The 16,811-nt window shown below is 45.4% G+C and overlaps 1 protein-coding gene across 1 annotated transcript in view; it reads left to right on the plus strand.

The window, feature by feature from the left end:
* HCN4 (hyperpolarization activated cyclic nucleotide gated potassium channel 4) overlaps nt 1–16,811 on the plus strand; it is a 72,652-nt gene that overhangs the window by 44,211 nt on the left and 11,630 nt on the right. The window contains exons 2-3 of the mRNA XM_084906813.1: nt 5,842–6,265; nt 16,567–16,728. Of these exons, the coding sequence (XP_084762939.1) occupies nt 5,842–6,265; nt 16,567–16,728 (586 nt within the window). The remainder of the gene's footprint in view (nt 1–5,841; nt 6,266–16,566; nt 16,729–16,811) is intronic.

Raw genomic sequence — 16,811 nt, forward strand, 5'->3', positions numbered from 1 at the left:
TGAAAATATACAAACATATTCTCAACCAAAAGTTAATAAAGGGATATTTTCTTTAAATTTGATTTGGGATTCTTTTCCATTTTTTCCCCCACAAATGATTTTCCCCTGACTTGCTTTGTCACCATGTGTGTATTTTCATGGATATCTTGCTATTAGCGTTTTGAATGAAGGTTAATTTTCTAAAGCACAAATTTTTTAGATGTAAATTATTCTCAGAATATTTTTCCTTACATGATATTCTTCCACTGTCACCACCTTTTTTACTTTAAATAATAGGAAACGTTTGGAAATTTTATACTGTAGTCTTGATAGCTTTTACATTTTAACTTATTTGCGCTACACTATGACTACTTTAGGTTCGTAACATGTTGTGCAATTTTACAGCAGGACGCTCTGCCAGTAAGAATTTTTGTTAACCCTTAAGGAACAGCTTTTTGAACAGTACATTCGTTTTTTTGTGTGTGTGTGTGTGTTTTTTAGAATATTCATTTATTTCCATTAGCCACATTACTTTCCTCTGAGAAATTGGCTACCATTCATCTGTCATACTCAACACTCTAGCATCAATCTCATTTACCATGTGTGTATTAGTGGAGTTGATTATTTCTCTTCTTGAGAAGGGCCTGAGCATTCCTGCTACTAGGCTGGACTTGGATATTAAAAACCCACTTGCCCACACCATGGGTATGAGACCTCTCAAATAAGTCTTGTTGCAGTGAGAGGGCAGCTGCTGTCAGCCAAGTCTCTGTCTGTTACCTGGGTCCCACTTTGAGCTGCTCATGGGAAGCGAAGCAGCCAAGGGGGCAGGAGACCTCCCTCAGAATGGGAGAAGGTTCAGGCTCCTGCCATGTTGCAGGGGGCGTTGGTAAGGGTCTGTGCCCCACCTCTGTTGACCCCCAAGTTCTCTCCTGATGGCCCCTCTGCGACTGTGCCTGTCTTAGGTTGTTCTTTCCTTGAGGAATTTTACCTGTCTCTGGCTAACCAGCCATCCTCCGGGGCCAAGCAGGGTGATGTGAGGTTTAGTTCTGTCTCCTTGGTAGCCTATGCCCCCATGGGCTCCATACCCAGCACCTGCCTCGGGAACCCGTCACCTGCCGGCGAGGCCCAGGCATTGATCTCATATTTTTGGGAACTCATGTTTCTTTTCCAGAGTGGGCCCAGCTCCCCACACTGGGCGGGCAAAAGATCCGTGGTACCAGCCACCATGGTGCTTCAACCTCGGCATGAACTGAAAGGTCAGGCAACAATTGTGGGCACCTAGACCACAAGAAGAGGTTCATTTTTGGCCAAAATGGCAAGATGGGCCAATATAGAATGCTCAGGTGCCTTCCCAGGGGGGCCCTCTGCATAGTGGAAAGGATGAAGTCCTTTCATGTCATTTTTAAATTGCTGCCAGACATGTATGTTTGTTTGGGAAAATTGTACAATGTGCTGTTGTAATTCTAAAATATCTAGAGCTGTGTTACCTTTTCTCCAAGCACCAGCAACAAATATATATATTATATATATAATATATATAATAAAATAAAGTAAATGATTTTTTATTGATACCCCATGGTGTGAGGTACTATTATACTATTATAGGTAATGGGGATAACCCAGATGTGGGAAAAATTATAGTGACCTTGTGGAATAATATCATGTAAGGATATTCTTTGCTCTAGGCCATGGAAATTCCATTTTAAACTGGCTGTCAATTTCTTTTTGTATAGATAAGGTCTTTGTTTCATTTTCTACACCTCTCCCAGGAGGAAGGAGTGATGATCCCTTCCTTTGGTGTCCTACCAGCTAGAAACCTCTGTTTAATTTTACACACAAAGGAACAGTGGTTTAATTTTGTGTCATACAGAAGGGGAGATGGGTGGTGATCCCTATATAATTATCCTTTTTTGTCCCACCTGTGGTCCTCCTGGATGACCAAGGTGTTTGGTGTCATCAGTGACTACTTTGGGCATGAGGATCAGCCAGGTAAGGGCTCCCACCAGTGAAGGATTAGGAGTTTAAGTCCAGAAATACTTAACCAATAGCCCTAGGTTATATTACCGTACAGCTGATGCCTGTTAGCATGGCAGTAAAGGCGTTCTCAGGTATTCTTGAGGTTCTGGTTACCTCACACTTCTTTCTTTTCTTTCTTTCTTTCTTTCTTTCTTTCTTTCTTTCTTTCTTTCTTTCTTTCTTTCTTTCTCTCTCTCTCTCTCTCTCTCTCTCTCTCTCTCTCTCTCTCTCTCTCTCTCTCATAATAATATTATGTGTTCTTCTCCCCCCCTTATCCTCTACCCTTCACTCATACTCCACCCCCATGGTATCTGTGTCCATTGATGAGGCTCATATGTATGCCCACAAGTCTCTTGGTTGATTTCTCCCCCTTACTCCCAGCGATTCCCTCCTTCCCTGAGGTTTGAGATTCTGATCAATGTTACTCAGTCTCTGGGTCTGTTCTTGTTCGTCAGTCTATGCCATTCACTATATTCTATGAATGAGTGAGATCATGTGATGTTTATCTTTCTCTGCCTGGCTTATTTCACTTAGCATAATGGTCTCCATCTCCATCCATGTTGCTGCAAAGGGTTGGAACTCTTTCTTTTTTACTGCAGCATAATATTCCATTGAGTAGATGTACCACAGTTTTTTAATCCATTCATCTGCTGATGGGTATTTAGGCTGTTTCCAAATTTTAGCTATGGTAAATTGAGCTGCTATGAACATAGGGGTGCATATATCTTTTCTAATTCGTGTTTCTAGTTTCTTGGGATATATTCCTAGAAGTGGGATCATTGGGTCAAATGGGAGTTCCCTTTTTTAGTTTTTTAAGGAAACTCCATACTGTTCTCCACAGTGACTGCACCAGTCTGCATTCCCACCAGCAGTGTAAAAAAGTTCCTTTTTCTCCACATCCTCACCAACACTTGTTGTTTGCTGATTTGTTAATGATAGCCATTCTGACTGGTGTAAGATGGTACTGCATTGTTGTCTTGATTTGCATCTCTCTGATGATTAATGACTTTGAGCATGTTTTCATATGTCTCTTGGCCTTCCTTCTGTCTTCTTTCAAAAAGTGTCTTTTTAGCTCAGTTGCCCATTTTTTGATTGGGTTGTTTATCTTCTTTTTGTTGAGTTGTATGAGTTCTCTATAAATTTTTGAGATTAAACCTTTATCATTGATACTGTTGGCAAATATGTTCTCCCATGTAGTGGGGTTTCTTGTTGTTTTATTGATGGTTTCCTTTGCTGTGAAAAAGCTTTTATTTTGATGTAGTCCCATTTGTTTATTTTCTTTTTAGCTTCCATTGCCCTAGGAGCAGTATCAGTGAGGAAGTTCTTTCGGCATGTGTCTAAGATTTTCCTACCTGTGGATTCCTCCAGTATTTTTATGGTTTCCCATCTTATGTTTAAGTCCTGTATCCACTTTGAGTTTATTTTTGTGTATGGTGTAAGTTGGAGGTCTAGTTTCATTTTTTTACATGTATTTGTCCAATTTTCCCAGCACCATTTGTTGAATAGACTGTCTTGACTCCATTGTATGTTCATGCCTCCTTGGTCAAATACCGTGTTTCCCCGAAAATAAGACATCCTCCGAAAATAAGACCTAGGGCATGGAAAGATAAGACATCCCCTGAAAATAAGAACTAGCGCAACTTTGGGAGAAAAAATTTATATAAGACACTGTCTTATTTTCAGGGAAACAGGGTATTAATTGAGCGTAGTGGTTTGGGTCGATATCTGGGTTCTCTATTCTATTCCATTGGTCTGTATGTCTGTTCTTGTGCCAGTACCAGGCTGTTTTGAGAACAGTGGCTTTGTAATACAGCTGGAAATCTGGTATTGAGATACCTCCTACTTTATTCTTCTTTCTCAGAATTGCTGTGGCTATTTGGGGTCTTTTTTAATTCCAGATGAATTTTTGGAGTGCTCTTTCTAGGTCTGTGAAGTATGCTGTTGATATTTTAATGGGGAGTGCATTAAATCTATAGATTGCTTTGGGTAGTATGGACATTTTAATGATGTTGATTCTACCAATCCATGAACATGGTATGTTCTTCCATCTGTTTACATCTTCCTCTATCTCTTTTCTCAGTGTCATGTAGTTTTCTGTGTATAGGTCTTTTACCTCCTTAGTTAAGTTTATTCCTAGGTATTTTAATTTTTTTGGTGTGATGGTAAATGGGATTGCTTTTTTAGTCTCTGTTTCTGTAAGTTCATTATTGGTTTATAGAAATGCCATAGATTTCTTGGCGTTAATTTTGTATCCTGCTACCTTGCCAAATTTATTTATTAAGTCTAATAATTTTTTGATGGAGTCTTTAGGGTTTTCAATGTACAGTATCATGTCATCTGCGAATAAGGACAGTTTTACTACTTTTCCAATTTGGATGCCTTTTATTTCTTCTTCTTGTCTGATCATGATGGCTAGTACTTCCAGCACTATATTGAACAGGAGTGGTGAGAGTGGGCATCCCTGTCTTGTTCCTGTTCTTAGAGGGAATGGTCTTAGTTTTTGCCCATTGAGTATGATGTTGGCTGTGGGTTTGTCATATATGACTTTTATTATATTGAGGTATGGTCCTTCTATTCCTACTTTGCTGAGGGTTTTTATCAAGAAAGGGTGTTGGATTGCAAGTGCTTTGTTTTAAGGCCAGTCCTGGGTGGCTGGTCTTGGATGATTCTAGACCAGCGGTCACCAACCAGTGGTCTGTGGACCACTGATGGTCCGTGAGGTCAGAAAGGTTGGTGACCACTGCCCAGACGTTGCCCATCTATGCTGTCTGCACACTCCAGAGGGGCCCCTACCAGGCCAGGTGGGAGGCTTGAGAGTGGTTCTTACCTCCTCATATTGCTTACCTCTCAGAGGCTTTGCTTCCCTCCCTCAGGAAGCACTTGCAGTTGCTTTGAGGGCTTATAAAAAATGATGCAGGTAAGCCCCATCTGGTCTCACTTCGTTGCATTGAGTGGTAACTCATTGGTATCTGAAATTGCCCCATTAACACTTCATGTTTTTAAAGATACAACTACCCCAATCTCATGTTAGAATGAAAACTTCTTTGTATCCATATGAGCCTAACCAGTGGTCAAGGACAACAGAGGAGTGGGGGCATGCATGGGGAGGGGTTTGAGATGGAAATGGGGGGATGAGGACAAATATGTGATACCTTAATCAATAAAGAAATTTAAACAACAACAAAAAAGAATGAAAATCTCTGATGGCCTGGCATTTTCTAATGCTAGGATATAGGTTAAAGGGTGCTTCCAGAAGCCAGATCATAATTTTAGGACTGAGTGTTGAAGCTCTACCCCTCACTGCATATTGGGGAAAATGAGTCCCAGAGCAGGGAGGGCATGTGCCTGATGTCACACAGCATCTGTGACAAAGCCGGGACTAGAACCTAGGCCTTCCCTGCTCTCTGGTTATGGTCTGGGGGGCATGTTTGTCTGCTAGCCTGCTTCAGCGTCAGCTGTCCCTCAGAGAGGATGGAGCAGCCTGGCCTAAGCCCAGGGTAGTTCTGGGTGAACTGTTACTACCACTAAAATAGCCCTGTACTTCTCTATGATACCGTTGTTTTCTTTGTTTTTCAGCCTGACTCTTACTGGGGGCATAGGGATACAGGTAGAAAGCCTGTCGTTAGGGAGCTCCTGGAGGGGCAGGCAGATGGTACCTTTAGTGAAAGAAGAACCTCTTTCCATGCCAGTGTCCATGTCTTGCCCTGGCTCCCATAGACTACCTCCCGCAGTGTCATAGAACCTCTCGAGACTTCTCTTCTACACTTACTCTCCCTCAGAATTTCTCTCAGTTTGTGACTCATTCTCTTCATCCTTCTGGCAACTGACCCCTTTGTCTCTGGGCAGATTCTACTGGGACTTGACCATGTTGCTGCTGATGGTGGGGAACCTGATCATCATCCCTGTGGGCATCACATTCTTCAAGGATGAGAACACCACACCCTGGATTGTCTTCAATGTGGTGTCAGACACATTCTTCCTCATCGACTTGGTCCTCAACTTCCGCACAGGTATTGTGGTGGAAGATAACACAGAGATCATCCTGGACCCACAGCGGATTAAGATGAAGTACCTCAAAAGCTGGTTTGTGGTGGATTTCATCTCTTCCATCCCTGTGGACTACATCTTCCTCATTGTGGAGACACGCATTGATTCAGAGGTCTACAAGACAGCCCGGGCCCTGCGCATCGTCCGCTTTACCAAGATCCTCAGTCTCCTGCGCCTCCTGCGTCTCTCCCGCCTCATTAGATACATTCACCAGTGGGAAGAGGTGGGTACTTAGACGCAGATCTCTTGGGGGAAGATTGTCTTCCCCCACAGGATCTGAGGAGCCAGAAGATAATCTCAAGATAGTTGAAAGTGAGCTGTCAGAGTTTAGCAAGCACACCTGCACCAGGGGAACAAATATTAGTAATTCCTTGAATATCATGGGCTAGATACTGGGCAAATCACTTTATAGGCAATATCCCATTTAAGTCTCTAATATCCATAAAGGATACTATATAGGTACACCCAGGAACCATGTTTTAATGAGGAAACTTAGAGATAGAAAGATTAAGGGATTTACTAAGGTCACAGAATCAGTAATTCATGAACCCAGACTCCAGAGCATGCACTGGTAACCACTGCACTATATTATAAAGGTTGCAAACTCATAATCCTATAGGGGCCAAACAGGGAATGTGAATGGTGAAATGGGCCAGTTGGAAAACATTAGGGAATAAGGTAGACTGGGAAAAACTGGAGAACATCTTCTGTCTAGCTCTAGCCACTTGTTACCAAGTGGGAATGGCCTCGGGTTGCTAGATCTACAGGTTTATCATGAGAAACAGGAATCAAGATTTTTGTTGGCAACTATTTTAGGTTGGGTCCTTCTGGAGCAGACCCTGAAATAAGGATTTGCATGAAAGTGATTTTTTTAGTGGGAATTGTTTCCAAGAAGATATAGTAAGGAACTGGGGAAGAGAGAAAGGGAAAGGAAGGAAGGAAGCTAAGCAAGGGTATATACCATGAAGGGTTACTTGGGCCCCATCCCATGGGGACCTTTTGGGATAGTATATACCATGCCTCAGATGTGTTAAAAGTTTATTGTTGTTATTAATCCTCACCCAAGGACATTTGTTTCATTAATTTTGTTGTTAATGTTAATCCTCACTAGAGAATATTTTTCCATTGACTTTTAGAGAGCGTAAAAGGGAGGGGGAGAGAGAGAAACATCGATGTGAGAGAGACACATTGATTGGTTGCCTCCTGCTCATGCCTGCAATCAAGTTATATGCCCTTGACCAGAATTGAACCTGGGATCCTTCAGTCTGTGGACTAACACTCTACCCATTGAGCCTAATCAGCTGGGGCTCCATTGATTTTTTTTTTTTTTAAGAGAAAGTGGAATGTCGCTGAAGCTGGTTTGGCTCAGTGGATAGAGTGTCGGCCTGCGGACTGAAGGTCCCAGGTTTGATTCCGGTCAAGGGCATATACCTTGGTTGCGGGCACATCCCCAATAAGGGGTGTGCAAGAGGCAGCTGATTGATGATTCTCTCATCGATGTTTCTAACTCTCTATTCCTCTCTCTTCCTCTCTGTAAAAAAAATCAATAAAATATATTTTTTTTAAAAAAGAGAGAGAGAGAGAGAGAGAGTGAAAGTGGAATGTGGAGGGAGGGAGGGAGACAGAGACATCAAAGTGAGAGACACATCTGTCGGCTGCCTTCCTGCATGTGCCCTGACCAGGAATGTCAGGGGCTGAGGATCGAACCTGCAACCCAGGCAGGTGCCCTTGACTGGGAATCAAACCCACAACCCTTCAGTGTGCAGGCTGATGCACGAAGAAAGGTGGTTAAAATTTTTATATCCCCTTATCTGCCAACCATTGGTTCAGAGGACTTTCCACCCTCAGTGCTAGCAGCAGGCAAAGTATTGTAGTTTCCAGCAGCCTGGTTCTGAAGCAGGAATGGGGACCATCTGGCCCATGGGCCCTATAAGGACCGCAAAATCAATTCATCTGGCCTTGCGAAGGCATTATCGGTGAGTTAATTAAATGTTTGACTAAATATAGCAGGCTAATTTTTTTAAGTAAGCTAATTTTTAAGTTGATAATTCTATATGGCCTGGGAATTATGCTATAAATATCCAAGGCCCTTGGCAGAAAAATTATTCCCCACCCCTGCTCCAGAGAGTGAAAGCACCAGGAGTCTAGAGTTGTGTATGCACAAAAGGTGGAGCACAAATTACAGAAACTAAATAATAAATCGTAAGGAAAACAGGTAAACCAACACCATTCTGAACAAAATTTACTACTCTGTGAGCTGAATGCAGTTGTTTGGGATGGGGGAAAGAGAGGGGACTACCAGCTGGGGTTTAAAACAACAGATGATCTTGCCAGGTGTTTCCATCTGTATCTGCCACCACCCAAGTTGCATCTCTTGGCAGCAGCGATAGTCAGGCCAGCCTGGAGATTGGAGAGAAGTGCTCTTGAGACATCCCACCCGGGGGTCCTAAAGTTTCTGCAGATGTGCGTTTCCTGCCTCAGCTTACTGCTGATATTGCTCTCTTACTCTCCAGGACCTCTGCTCAACTAGGATATTTCCCAGATACAGGATACAAAGTTCCCAGGCACAGGACAGGAAGCAACTACCCCAGCCAGGAGCACCCATGCTGATGGTTGGTGCACTGGCAACTTGTCATGAGCACCTATGCCACAGAAGTGCCTATACCAGTCTATCGGAATTACTCCATGCAGAAATTCTCTTTTGCTTCAAAAATTTGCATTCTTTCTACTGACAGAGAAGTGGCAATGACTTGCCCACGGTCATGCAGCAGATACCTGGCAGAGCTAGATGAGAACCCACTTAGTGTTCTTGGTTCCCAGCAATCTGCAGTCCCTGTATGGTAGGGCAATGTTTGAGGGCTTTGGAACTAAAATGACACAGTGGATATTTGAGTTAAAATGCTGGCCCCACACTGCCTACCTGTGTGACCTTAGTGCCATCTTGCCTCTTTGAGTCTCAGTTTCTTACCAGCAAAGTGGATATAAGTAGTACCTTCCTCTTTGGATTATTGGGAGGATTAAATGAAATGATGTTTGTAAAACCCTTTATGTAAAGTCTGGTGCCAAGAATCACTTAATAAAGGCTCTCACCCTGGTTGGATAGGTCAGTTGGTTGGAGCAATACCACACACCAAAAAGGTTGTGGGTTTGATTCCTGATCAGAGCACATACCTAGGTGGTAGGTTCAGTCTTCGATCCAATTGCCTGTGGCAGGAAGCCGATTGATGTTTCTCTCTTTCAAATAAATAAAAACATACCCTCACCTGAGGATTAAAATAATAAAAATAAAAATAAAATAAAGGCCCTTCCCTACCAGTTATCTTAGTACTTCTCTAGGGCGTTTCTTTTTCTCAAATACTTTTTACCCATTATTTCACTGGTTCTCAGCTGGCTAGACAAACAGGGCAGTGTTTATTACCCTGACTTGTCAGGTGAGGAAATTGAGGATCAGAGGGTCAGCTGCCCCACTGGCAGGGTTGTTGACCTAGACCTTCTGACCAGGTTCCATGTGACTCCTGTTTTCTCAGGTGACTTGAAAGAAGGTTGACTTTGATTCTGTTGTTCCCTTTGTTAGGGACAGCTTTCAACTGGGATTAGGAAGGTGGGCAGCAGAGCAAGTTGAAGGATGTGGGTGAAGGATTACCATGTGATAGATTGGGTCTAAGATAGCTGGGGGACATTTAGGTGCAGAGGGAGGTTGGCATGTGGGTCTGAGCACATGGCTTAGAAGGGCCAGTGGCTATGGTGATGGTGTTAGGGTCGTAGGGCCACTCTGAAAGGCTGCAGAGGAAGGATGAAGGTATAGTTACTGAAACACCCTGAGAGGCTTGTCTTGGTTTCTGTCCCAAGTAGAAATGCAAGACCATATTGGCTCACTCAGTCCCTGAGAAACCCAACCTCTGTTTATCTTGAACTCACTGCTAGACTGTCATCGAATGCAGAGAAGTGGCTGCTCTTTCCTTCTTTGGCATCAACTCATGACTCCAGGCCCCAGTCCCTGGTGGCTAGCCTAGGCCCAGGCCTGGGGCTGCAGCATTTGGGGGAGTGGGCAGAGCATCCAGTGGCTGGGCAGGGTAGCCCTGAGACTGGAGATAAGTGTGTCTTCCACACAATACATCTTGGGATCTCAGGGCAGGGCTTCTGTCCCCATTGCCCCTTGGGCCTGGCTGCCCTCTGGGTGACCCAGAACTGGTCAGCAAGCTCTGGCTCTGGAGTTTCCCTAGGATAGTTAGAGGCCCTAGAAGACCTCAGATTAGGGCTCTAAACTGTATATCACTACCCAGTCTCATGGGCAGGAATGGAGATCCCTGGAGACCAGATGGCTGGCTCCCCACCCCTCCACACAGCACCCCTATTTTGCCTACCAGCTGGGGAGTAAATTGTTTTATGCGGTTTCTGCTAGGCACACTGCCCATCCAAGAATAACCACTAGACCCCTTGAATTGGATTGGGGCTTCTAAGCTAGCCCCAAGAACCTATATCCAATCCTTAATGGCCTACTCCAGCCCCTGGGTTTCTCTTAGTCTCCACTTGGCTGGAAGCAATAGAAGGGTTACTTTTGAGTCACCGGTTTGCATGAGACCTGGTGAGGGAGGTATTTAATGGAGAAAACCCTGCCCTACCTCCTTCAACTTCCTAATTGAATCTTTTTCCTTCTTTGGACCTATTTCCTGACTGTCAGTTATGATCTGGTGTTCTCAAAGCTGGGGCTTAGTCCCTATCCCAGCCTCCCTTGGTGAGATCACCTTAGCTGATCCTGAGGACATTGTTACGACTTCAGGGGGACTGAGGAGTGAGCCTTCCATGGTGAGGGAAAAGCTTGCCTGAGGCCCCCCTGGTGAAGCTCCAGAGATGTTGGACTCCTGACCCACAGCTTTAGTTGTCTCCCCTAGTCCAGTCCAGTGCCCCAGTCAGAGAGTTTCTGAACATTAATAGCAGGTGTTAGGAGTTAGGGTACATGGAAGGTCTTGGCAGGTGCAGGCTGCCATCTCGTAGGATGACACCTTCTGCTTCCATCCTAGGTGATCTAGGTCAGCATCCCCCTTCACAGCCAACCCTTTTCCCTCCCTCTGAGGTGTGAGCTTGTTATAAGCACTGAGGCTATTGTTAGAAACCCTTTGGTCTCTTCCCCTTTGGATGTTTGTTGAAAGGGCCCAGGACCCCAGTAACCCATTTCAGAAGCCTCTTCCTTCCTTTGGCAGCTTAGATCAGTGGGTGGGGGGATGGAGGCAAAAGGCCAGGCCCTGGTGGCTGTGTGACTTCCTAATGAGCCTCCTCTCTATGTGGGCCTTGATTTCTCCCATCTCTCTCAGAATCGAGGTTTGGGATAACACAGAGGGGTGGTCCTGGCCCTCACTATAGGCCCCGAAAGGGACTCAGCATGACACCTCAGTTCATATATCTCCAGGCTGTGCCTGGGATATACTTGGAGCAGCCACTCCCTTAAGCTTGGGATTTCTGTCCTCCATATGGCTGCTTGTTCCTGAGACACCAGAAGTTTGTTCTTTCCTGTGGAGAAAACAAGCCCCTGGGAGGAAACTCACCCAGGCCCTAAGAGGAGGACTGGTGGAAACTGCAGTGTTTGGTCTCTCCTGGATTAAGAAATCAACTCTTTGTTTTGAGGGTTGGAAGAGGGAAGGAAAGGAAATGTACTGAGTATCTCTCCCCTGACCCCAAGACAGCACAGGAGCTGGCAGTTATTGACACAGATGAGAAAATTGAGGTTCAGAGCAGAGCAATCACCTGCCCAAAATGGAATCGTCACTTGGCCTTTGCACTGGGTCGAGACACTACGGAGGGAGTGGGAATGGAGCTTCCCCCAAGTGCCATCTGGGGCACAGACAGTGGGCTTCCCAGGCTGCTCATCCAGCAAGGTTTGCTGAGACCTAGAAATGAAGGTACTCACCCCCATAGACAGAACCAATATCATAAAAGGGGACTGTAATAAGGAATAAAGAGCAAGACAAATATTTGCACAGTGCAGCAGACTTGCAGGTGGCCTGTGGCTCCAGCCCACAGTGTTTGGCAACCTCTCCCAGCAACAACCAGCCTTGCTCTCAGCAACCACAGCTGGATCCTCACTATCTGGGGTACTCTCCTGGCCTGAATGGATGCCCCCCACCAACTCTTTGCATGAAAGTCAGACTTTTCCATGTTGGTGTTTTTGGCTTTCTAGTGTCTGATAGCTATCCGCAGTACACCTCCCCTCCACCCAAATGCCCATCATCCCCCTACTAACCTCCCAGAAAATACATCCTTCTTCAGCCCAATACCAGGCACTACCCCCAACATGTCCTCTGTAGGGTAAAGTAGTCTGTGACTTCCGGGAAAAAAGGCACCTTCTTTCTTCCCGCAAAGGCAAAGGCAGATTCCCTGTGAGCTGTACCTGCACAGAGTGGGGCCTTTTCACATGTCACTGTCTATACTGGATGGCCTTGATCCCCATAATCACCTTCACCCTGAGCACTTCTCAGTTCCTGAGACCCTATCTACCACGTGCTTTACCATATTCATTGCTGAGATCACAATAAAGGTAAAATTAGACAATGACCAGATTTTAGAAGATAATTAGTTACAAAGAAAAGAAAAACATAGGTAATGCAAAAAGAAAAGAAGATATTGCATAAAACTGTGCCACCCTTGATACACAAAATATTAAGTGGTTCACAGAAAACAATACAAAACAAAACAAAACAAAAACAGTTACTGTAGGCAGTGGCCATCTGAGACACTTTCAAAAAGTGATCTAAGGCTTCCTTTAGCTTTTTAGTTCCTATTATCCAGGTCAGGCTCTTCTAGAAAAATATCACGGAGTGGCGGGGGGGGGGGGGGGGGGGGAATGTCTTAAACATTTATTTCTCACAGTTCTAGAAGCTGGAAGAATGAGATCAGGGTGCCAGCATGGTTGGTAAGAGCCTGCTTCCTGGTTTGTAGATCATTTCTGTCATGTATTCTCCTTGAAGGGCACTAATTCCATTCATGGGGCTCCAACCTCATAGTCAAATCACCTCTCAAAGGCCCCACCTTCTAATACTATCGGATTGGGGATTAGGGCTTCATCAAAATAATTTGGGGGTGACAGACATTCAGTCCAGCTCAGAAATGAAGGAAATTAATAATAATGATCCTATGTATGTATGTGTCCAGGTGACAGAACACATTTTTAGCCACATCAATTTCTCCAGCAACCCTGAGAAGTGGTGGGCAGATACTGTATTTTCCGGCGTATAAGATGACCCCTTAATTTTACAGTTAAAACAGGTTTAGGCCTATATTCGCTGTATAAGACTACCCCCCACTTCCGAGGCAACACCAGTTCTTTTTTTAATAGTCCGCCTCTCTGACTCTGGCAAATCTGAGCAGGCTTTTTACTAGAACACAATGTAACTTCGGGTATAGAACATGTATAATTTGCATGCATAAAAAGCCTGCTTGGATTGGCTGAGTTAGAGAGGCTGTCTATTAAAAAAAGAACTGGTGTTGCCTCAGAAGTGGGGGGTAGTCTTATACAGCTAATATAGGCCTAAACCTATGTTTTAACTGTAAAATTAGGGGGTCGTCTTATACACCGGAAAATACGGTAGCTAGCTTCTTAGTTGAGGTGAGGCTGAAGTGGGGTAGGAAGTGAGAGCAGGTGCTGGCCATCTCTGAGGCTGTATGATCCCATGTCACTGGCCCTCCTCATGGTTGGTCCCGTGTCACTTGGGGAAGCTGGTGACATCCTGGTCAACCAAGAATTTGAAAGGCTAATGACTTGCCCAAGGTCATAGAACTATTGTATTCACCTAAGTGTTAAAGAGGCAAAAGTGTAGTCTTCCCACAGAGCCAGAGCTTGGTGCTTGTACATAAGAACTACTGCGAGATTGAGATGCGGCAGAGGGAGCCTATGGGGTTTAGGATTCAAGTCTGGGGCATGGCCAGCAGCAGAGGGTTGGTCAGCAACACCAGGGTCTTGCTTGGGTATATTCTGCATCCCAGACACAGGCCCCAGTCCCTACTTAGCCCTGGTTGCCATCCCAAACTGCCCTGCCTGGTCTCTAGTGTCCACCACTCCTTACACTAAGATGTATCAGCTTAGCCAGGACCTGGCCCACTGACAACCCTGGGGCTGGTTCCTGTGCCCCAGTGGGGCTAGGCTGCAGGGCATAGGGCACTGGGTTGATTGGGACCAGGTGCTGAGGAGTCCCACCTGGCCCTGGACCCAGCTTGCTGTAAATCTGGCCACATAACCCAGTCACTTTGGGTTTAAATTGTTTTATCTGTAAAATAACCACCTTTTTTTTGTCACCAGGCCAATCTGACAATCTGCAGGCAGCCCTGGTTCAATTCTGCCTCTACTGTGCTGGCACTATAACCATGAGCAAGTTCTTTGCTTCTCTGAGCCTTAGTGTAAAATGTAGTAAATCAACAATATATTCAGCAAAGTTTGTTGTGAGTTTAAGTGAGATGATGACTGTTATATTATTGTCCCTCACTTGTTCCTGGAGGATGATGGGGCAAGTTGGAGCTGACATTCTCCATGAACCTTTCCAAGGTCCATTTCATCCTGAAGATTTCACAGCATGTCTGCATTCAGAGTCTTACTAATAATGGGGACACAGGAGGGTGTGCCCTGTGGATGATGGAAAAATAGTATTCATCTTTAGTGATTCAAAATCTAGACCCCAGGTTAAACTTACATTTCAGAAGGAGAAGCTGAGGTCACTAGTATCAGAATATACTGCCTCCAGGTATGAAGCTGCAGTTAGAGGACCACTAGATGGGGGTAGAAATATCTAGGGTCTGTTTATTTGGGCCTCAGTTTCCCTATCTTGAAATGGGCTTAAACTAGTTTGTAAACTTATAGGCATTTGAAAAGTCAGTAATTTTGGCTCAAAGTCCCTCTCTAGGAAGCCTGGGAATAGTATGGAGGAACCAGAACTAAGAGTGAGGTCATACTCCAAAGTCTCTAAGGCTAGAGGCAAGGCAGAACTTCTAGAGAACTCCCTCTAGACTTCCTGTCCATCTCTCCATCCCTTCACTGGTGCTTCCTGCTGAAACTGAACCAAAAGGCATTACTGGGAGAAGGGAGGTGGAATGTGGATACTGGGATGTGCCCACCCTTAGCCCTGCCCAGCCATAGTTCAATCTCTCATTTGAAGTCACAGCGGTAGAAATGGACGGGTGGCAGGGGGCTGGAGTTGAGAGGGCTGTACTTTATTAACCTGTATAGGAGAGCGTTACTACTAATACCTATTAACTAATCATGAAGATTATTAATAACCATTATCATTTTATTGAACACTTCTACACCTAATACGAAGCATTTTATATGTATACTAGAGGCCCAGAGCACAAAATTTGTGCATGGGGTTGGAGTCCCTAAGCCCAGCCTACACCCTCTCCAATCTGAGACCCCTTGGGGATGTCTGACTGCTGATTTAGGCCAGGTCCCTAAACTTGCAGTCAGACATCCCTCTTGCAATCCCCCTAGCCTGCCTGCCTGATCCCCCTGCTCTGCCTGCCTGCTTTATCACCTCTAACTGTGCCCCTAGCCTGATCACCCCCAACTGCCCACCCAGCACTGGCCTGATTGCCCCCTAACTGCTTGCTCCCCCATGCCTGCCTGATCTCACCCCTAATTGCTTCTGCCTCAACCCCTGCCATAGTGGCTTTATCCAGAAGGAAGTGGGACATCCAGAAGATGTCGACCTGGTCTAATTAGCATATACCCTTTTATTAGTATAGATTTTAATTCTTTAGACAACCCACACAGGTAAGAATTTTTTGTCGCCATTTTCTAGATGAGGAAACATTATCAAAAAGGTTCAGATATCTTCTGAAGGTTCCACAGCTGGAAATTGGATAGGAAGAGGGCCTGGGATCAAAGTCTGTGTGAACTTGGAGCCTGTGTATCCCAGCTATTTCCTTGCAGTTCCATGGCTGCCTTAGGCAAAACCCACTGGCCTTGGGGGAGTTCTAAGAGTCTTGTGACTGATTTAGGGAAATACCATGCCCCTGTCGTGAATATAGGCTGTGGTCCCCTGAGGAGCGTCAGGCTGGTTGGCTCTTCTCCTTGTTGTTGTTTCATGATCTAGACAAGCTGATAAAACTATTTCTCTACCCACTTCAGGTCTGTATGGGGCTCCAGGTGCTCTCCTCTCCAGGTCTGGGAATCCCAGACACCCCTCATTCTTCTCCCAGGCTGTTTAATTTGGCCTATAGGCAAATCCCCAGGGTAGGAGAAGCCGCTTTGTAAGAGATGAGAGATCCTGGATGGCTGGACTTACCATGGGAGTCCCCCTACACACACACACACACACACACACACACCTGCACAGATCCCTGTGGGGCCTTGCACCTGCAATCTGCTTCTTTCAGGGCCTGGCCTGACACCTTCCCACTCTAGCCATAGCCTGACCTGAAATGAGCTGGGTGCACTACCACGTGTGTGCAGAGCAGTGCCACTCAAAGCTGCAGGGTCTGACTGGGTGGGGGTGTTCCCCCCTCCTGGTCACTCACCTGGTCACTTACCTCTGTGGACAGATCTTCCACATGACCTACGACCTGGCCAGCGCTGTGGTGCGCATCGTGAACCTCATCGGCATGATGCTCCTGTTGTGCCACTGGGACGGCTGTCTGCAGTTCCTGGTCCCCATGCTGCAGGACTTCCCTGATGACTGCTGGGTGTCCATCAACAGCATGGTGGTGAGCACCCAGCCGGGCCCTGGTGTGGGCAGAGGGGGCTGATGAGGCACTGAGGGGCAGAGCAGGTACACAACTTAAAACTC

The sequence above is a fragment of the Pipistrellus hanaki genome (assembly GCF_964339955.1).
Source record: "Pipistrellus hanaki genome assembly, chromosome: 1".
NCBI lineage: Eukaryota > Metazoa > Chordata > Mammalia > Chiroptera > Vespertilionidae > Pipistrellus > Pipistrellus hanaki.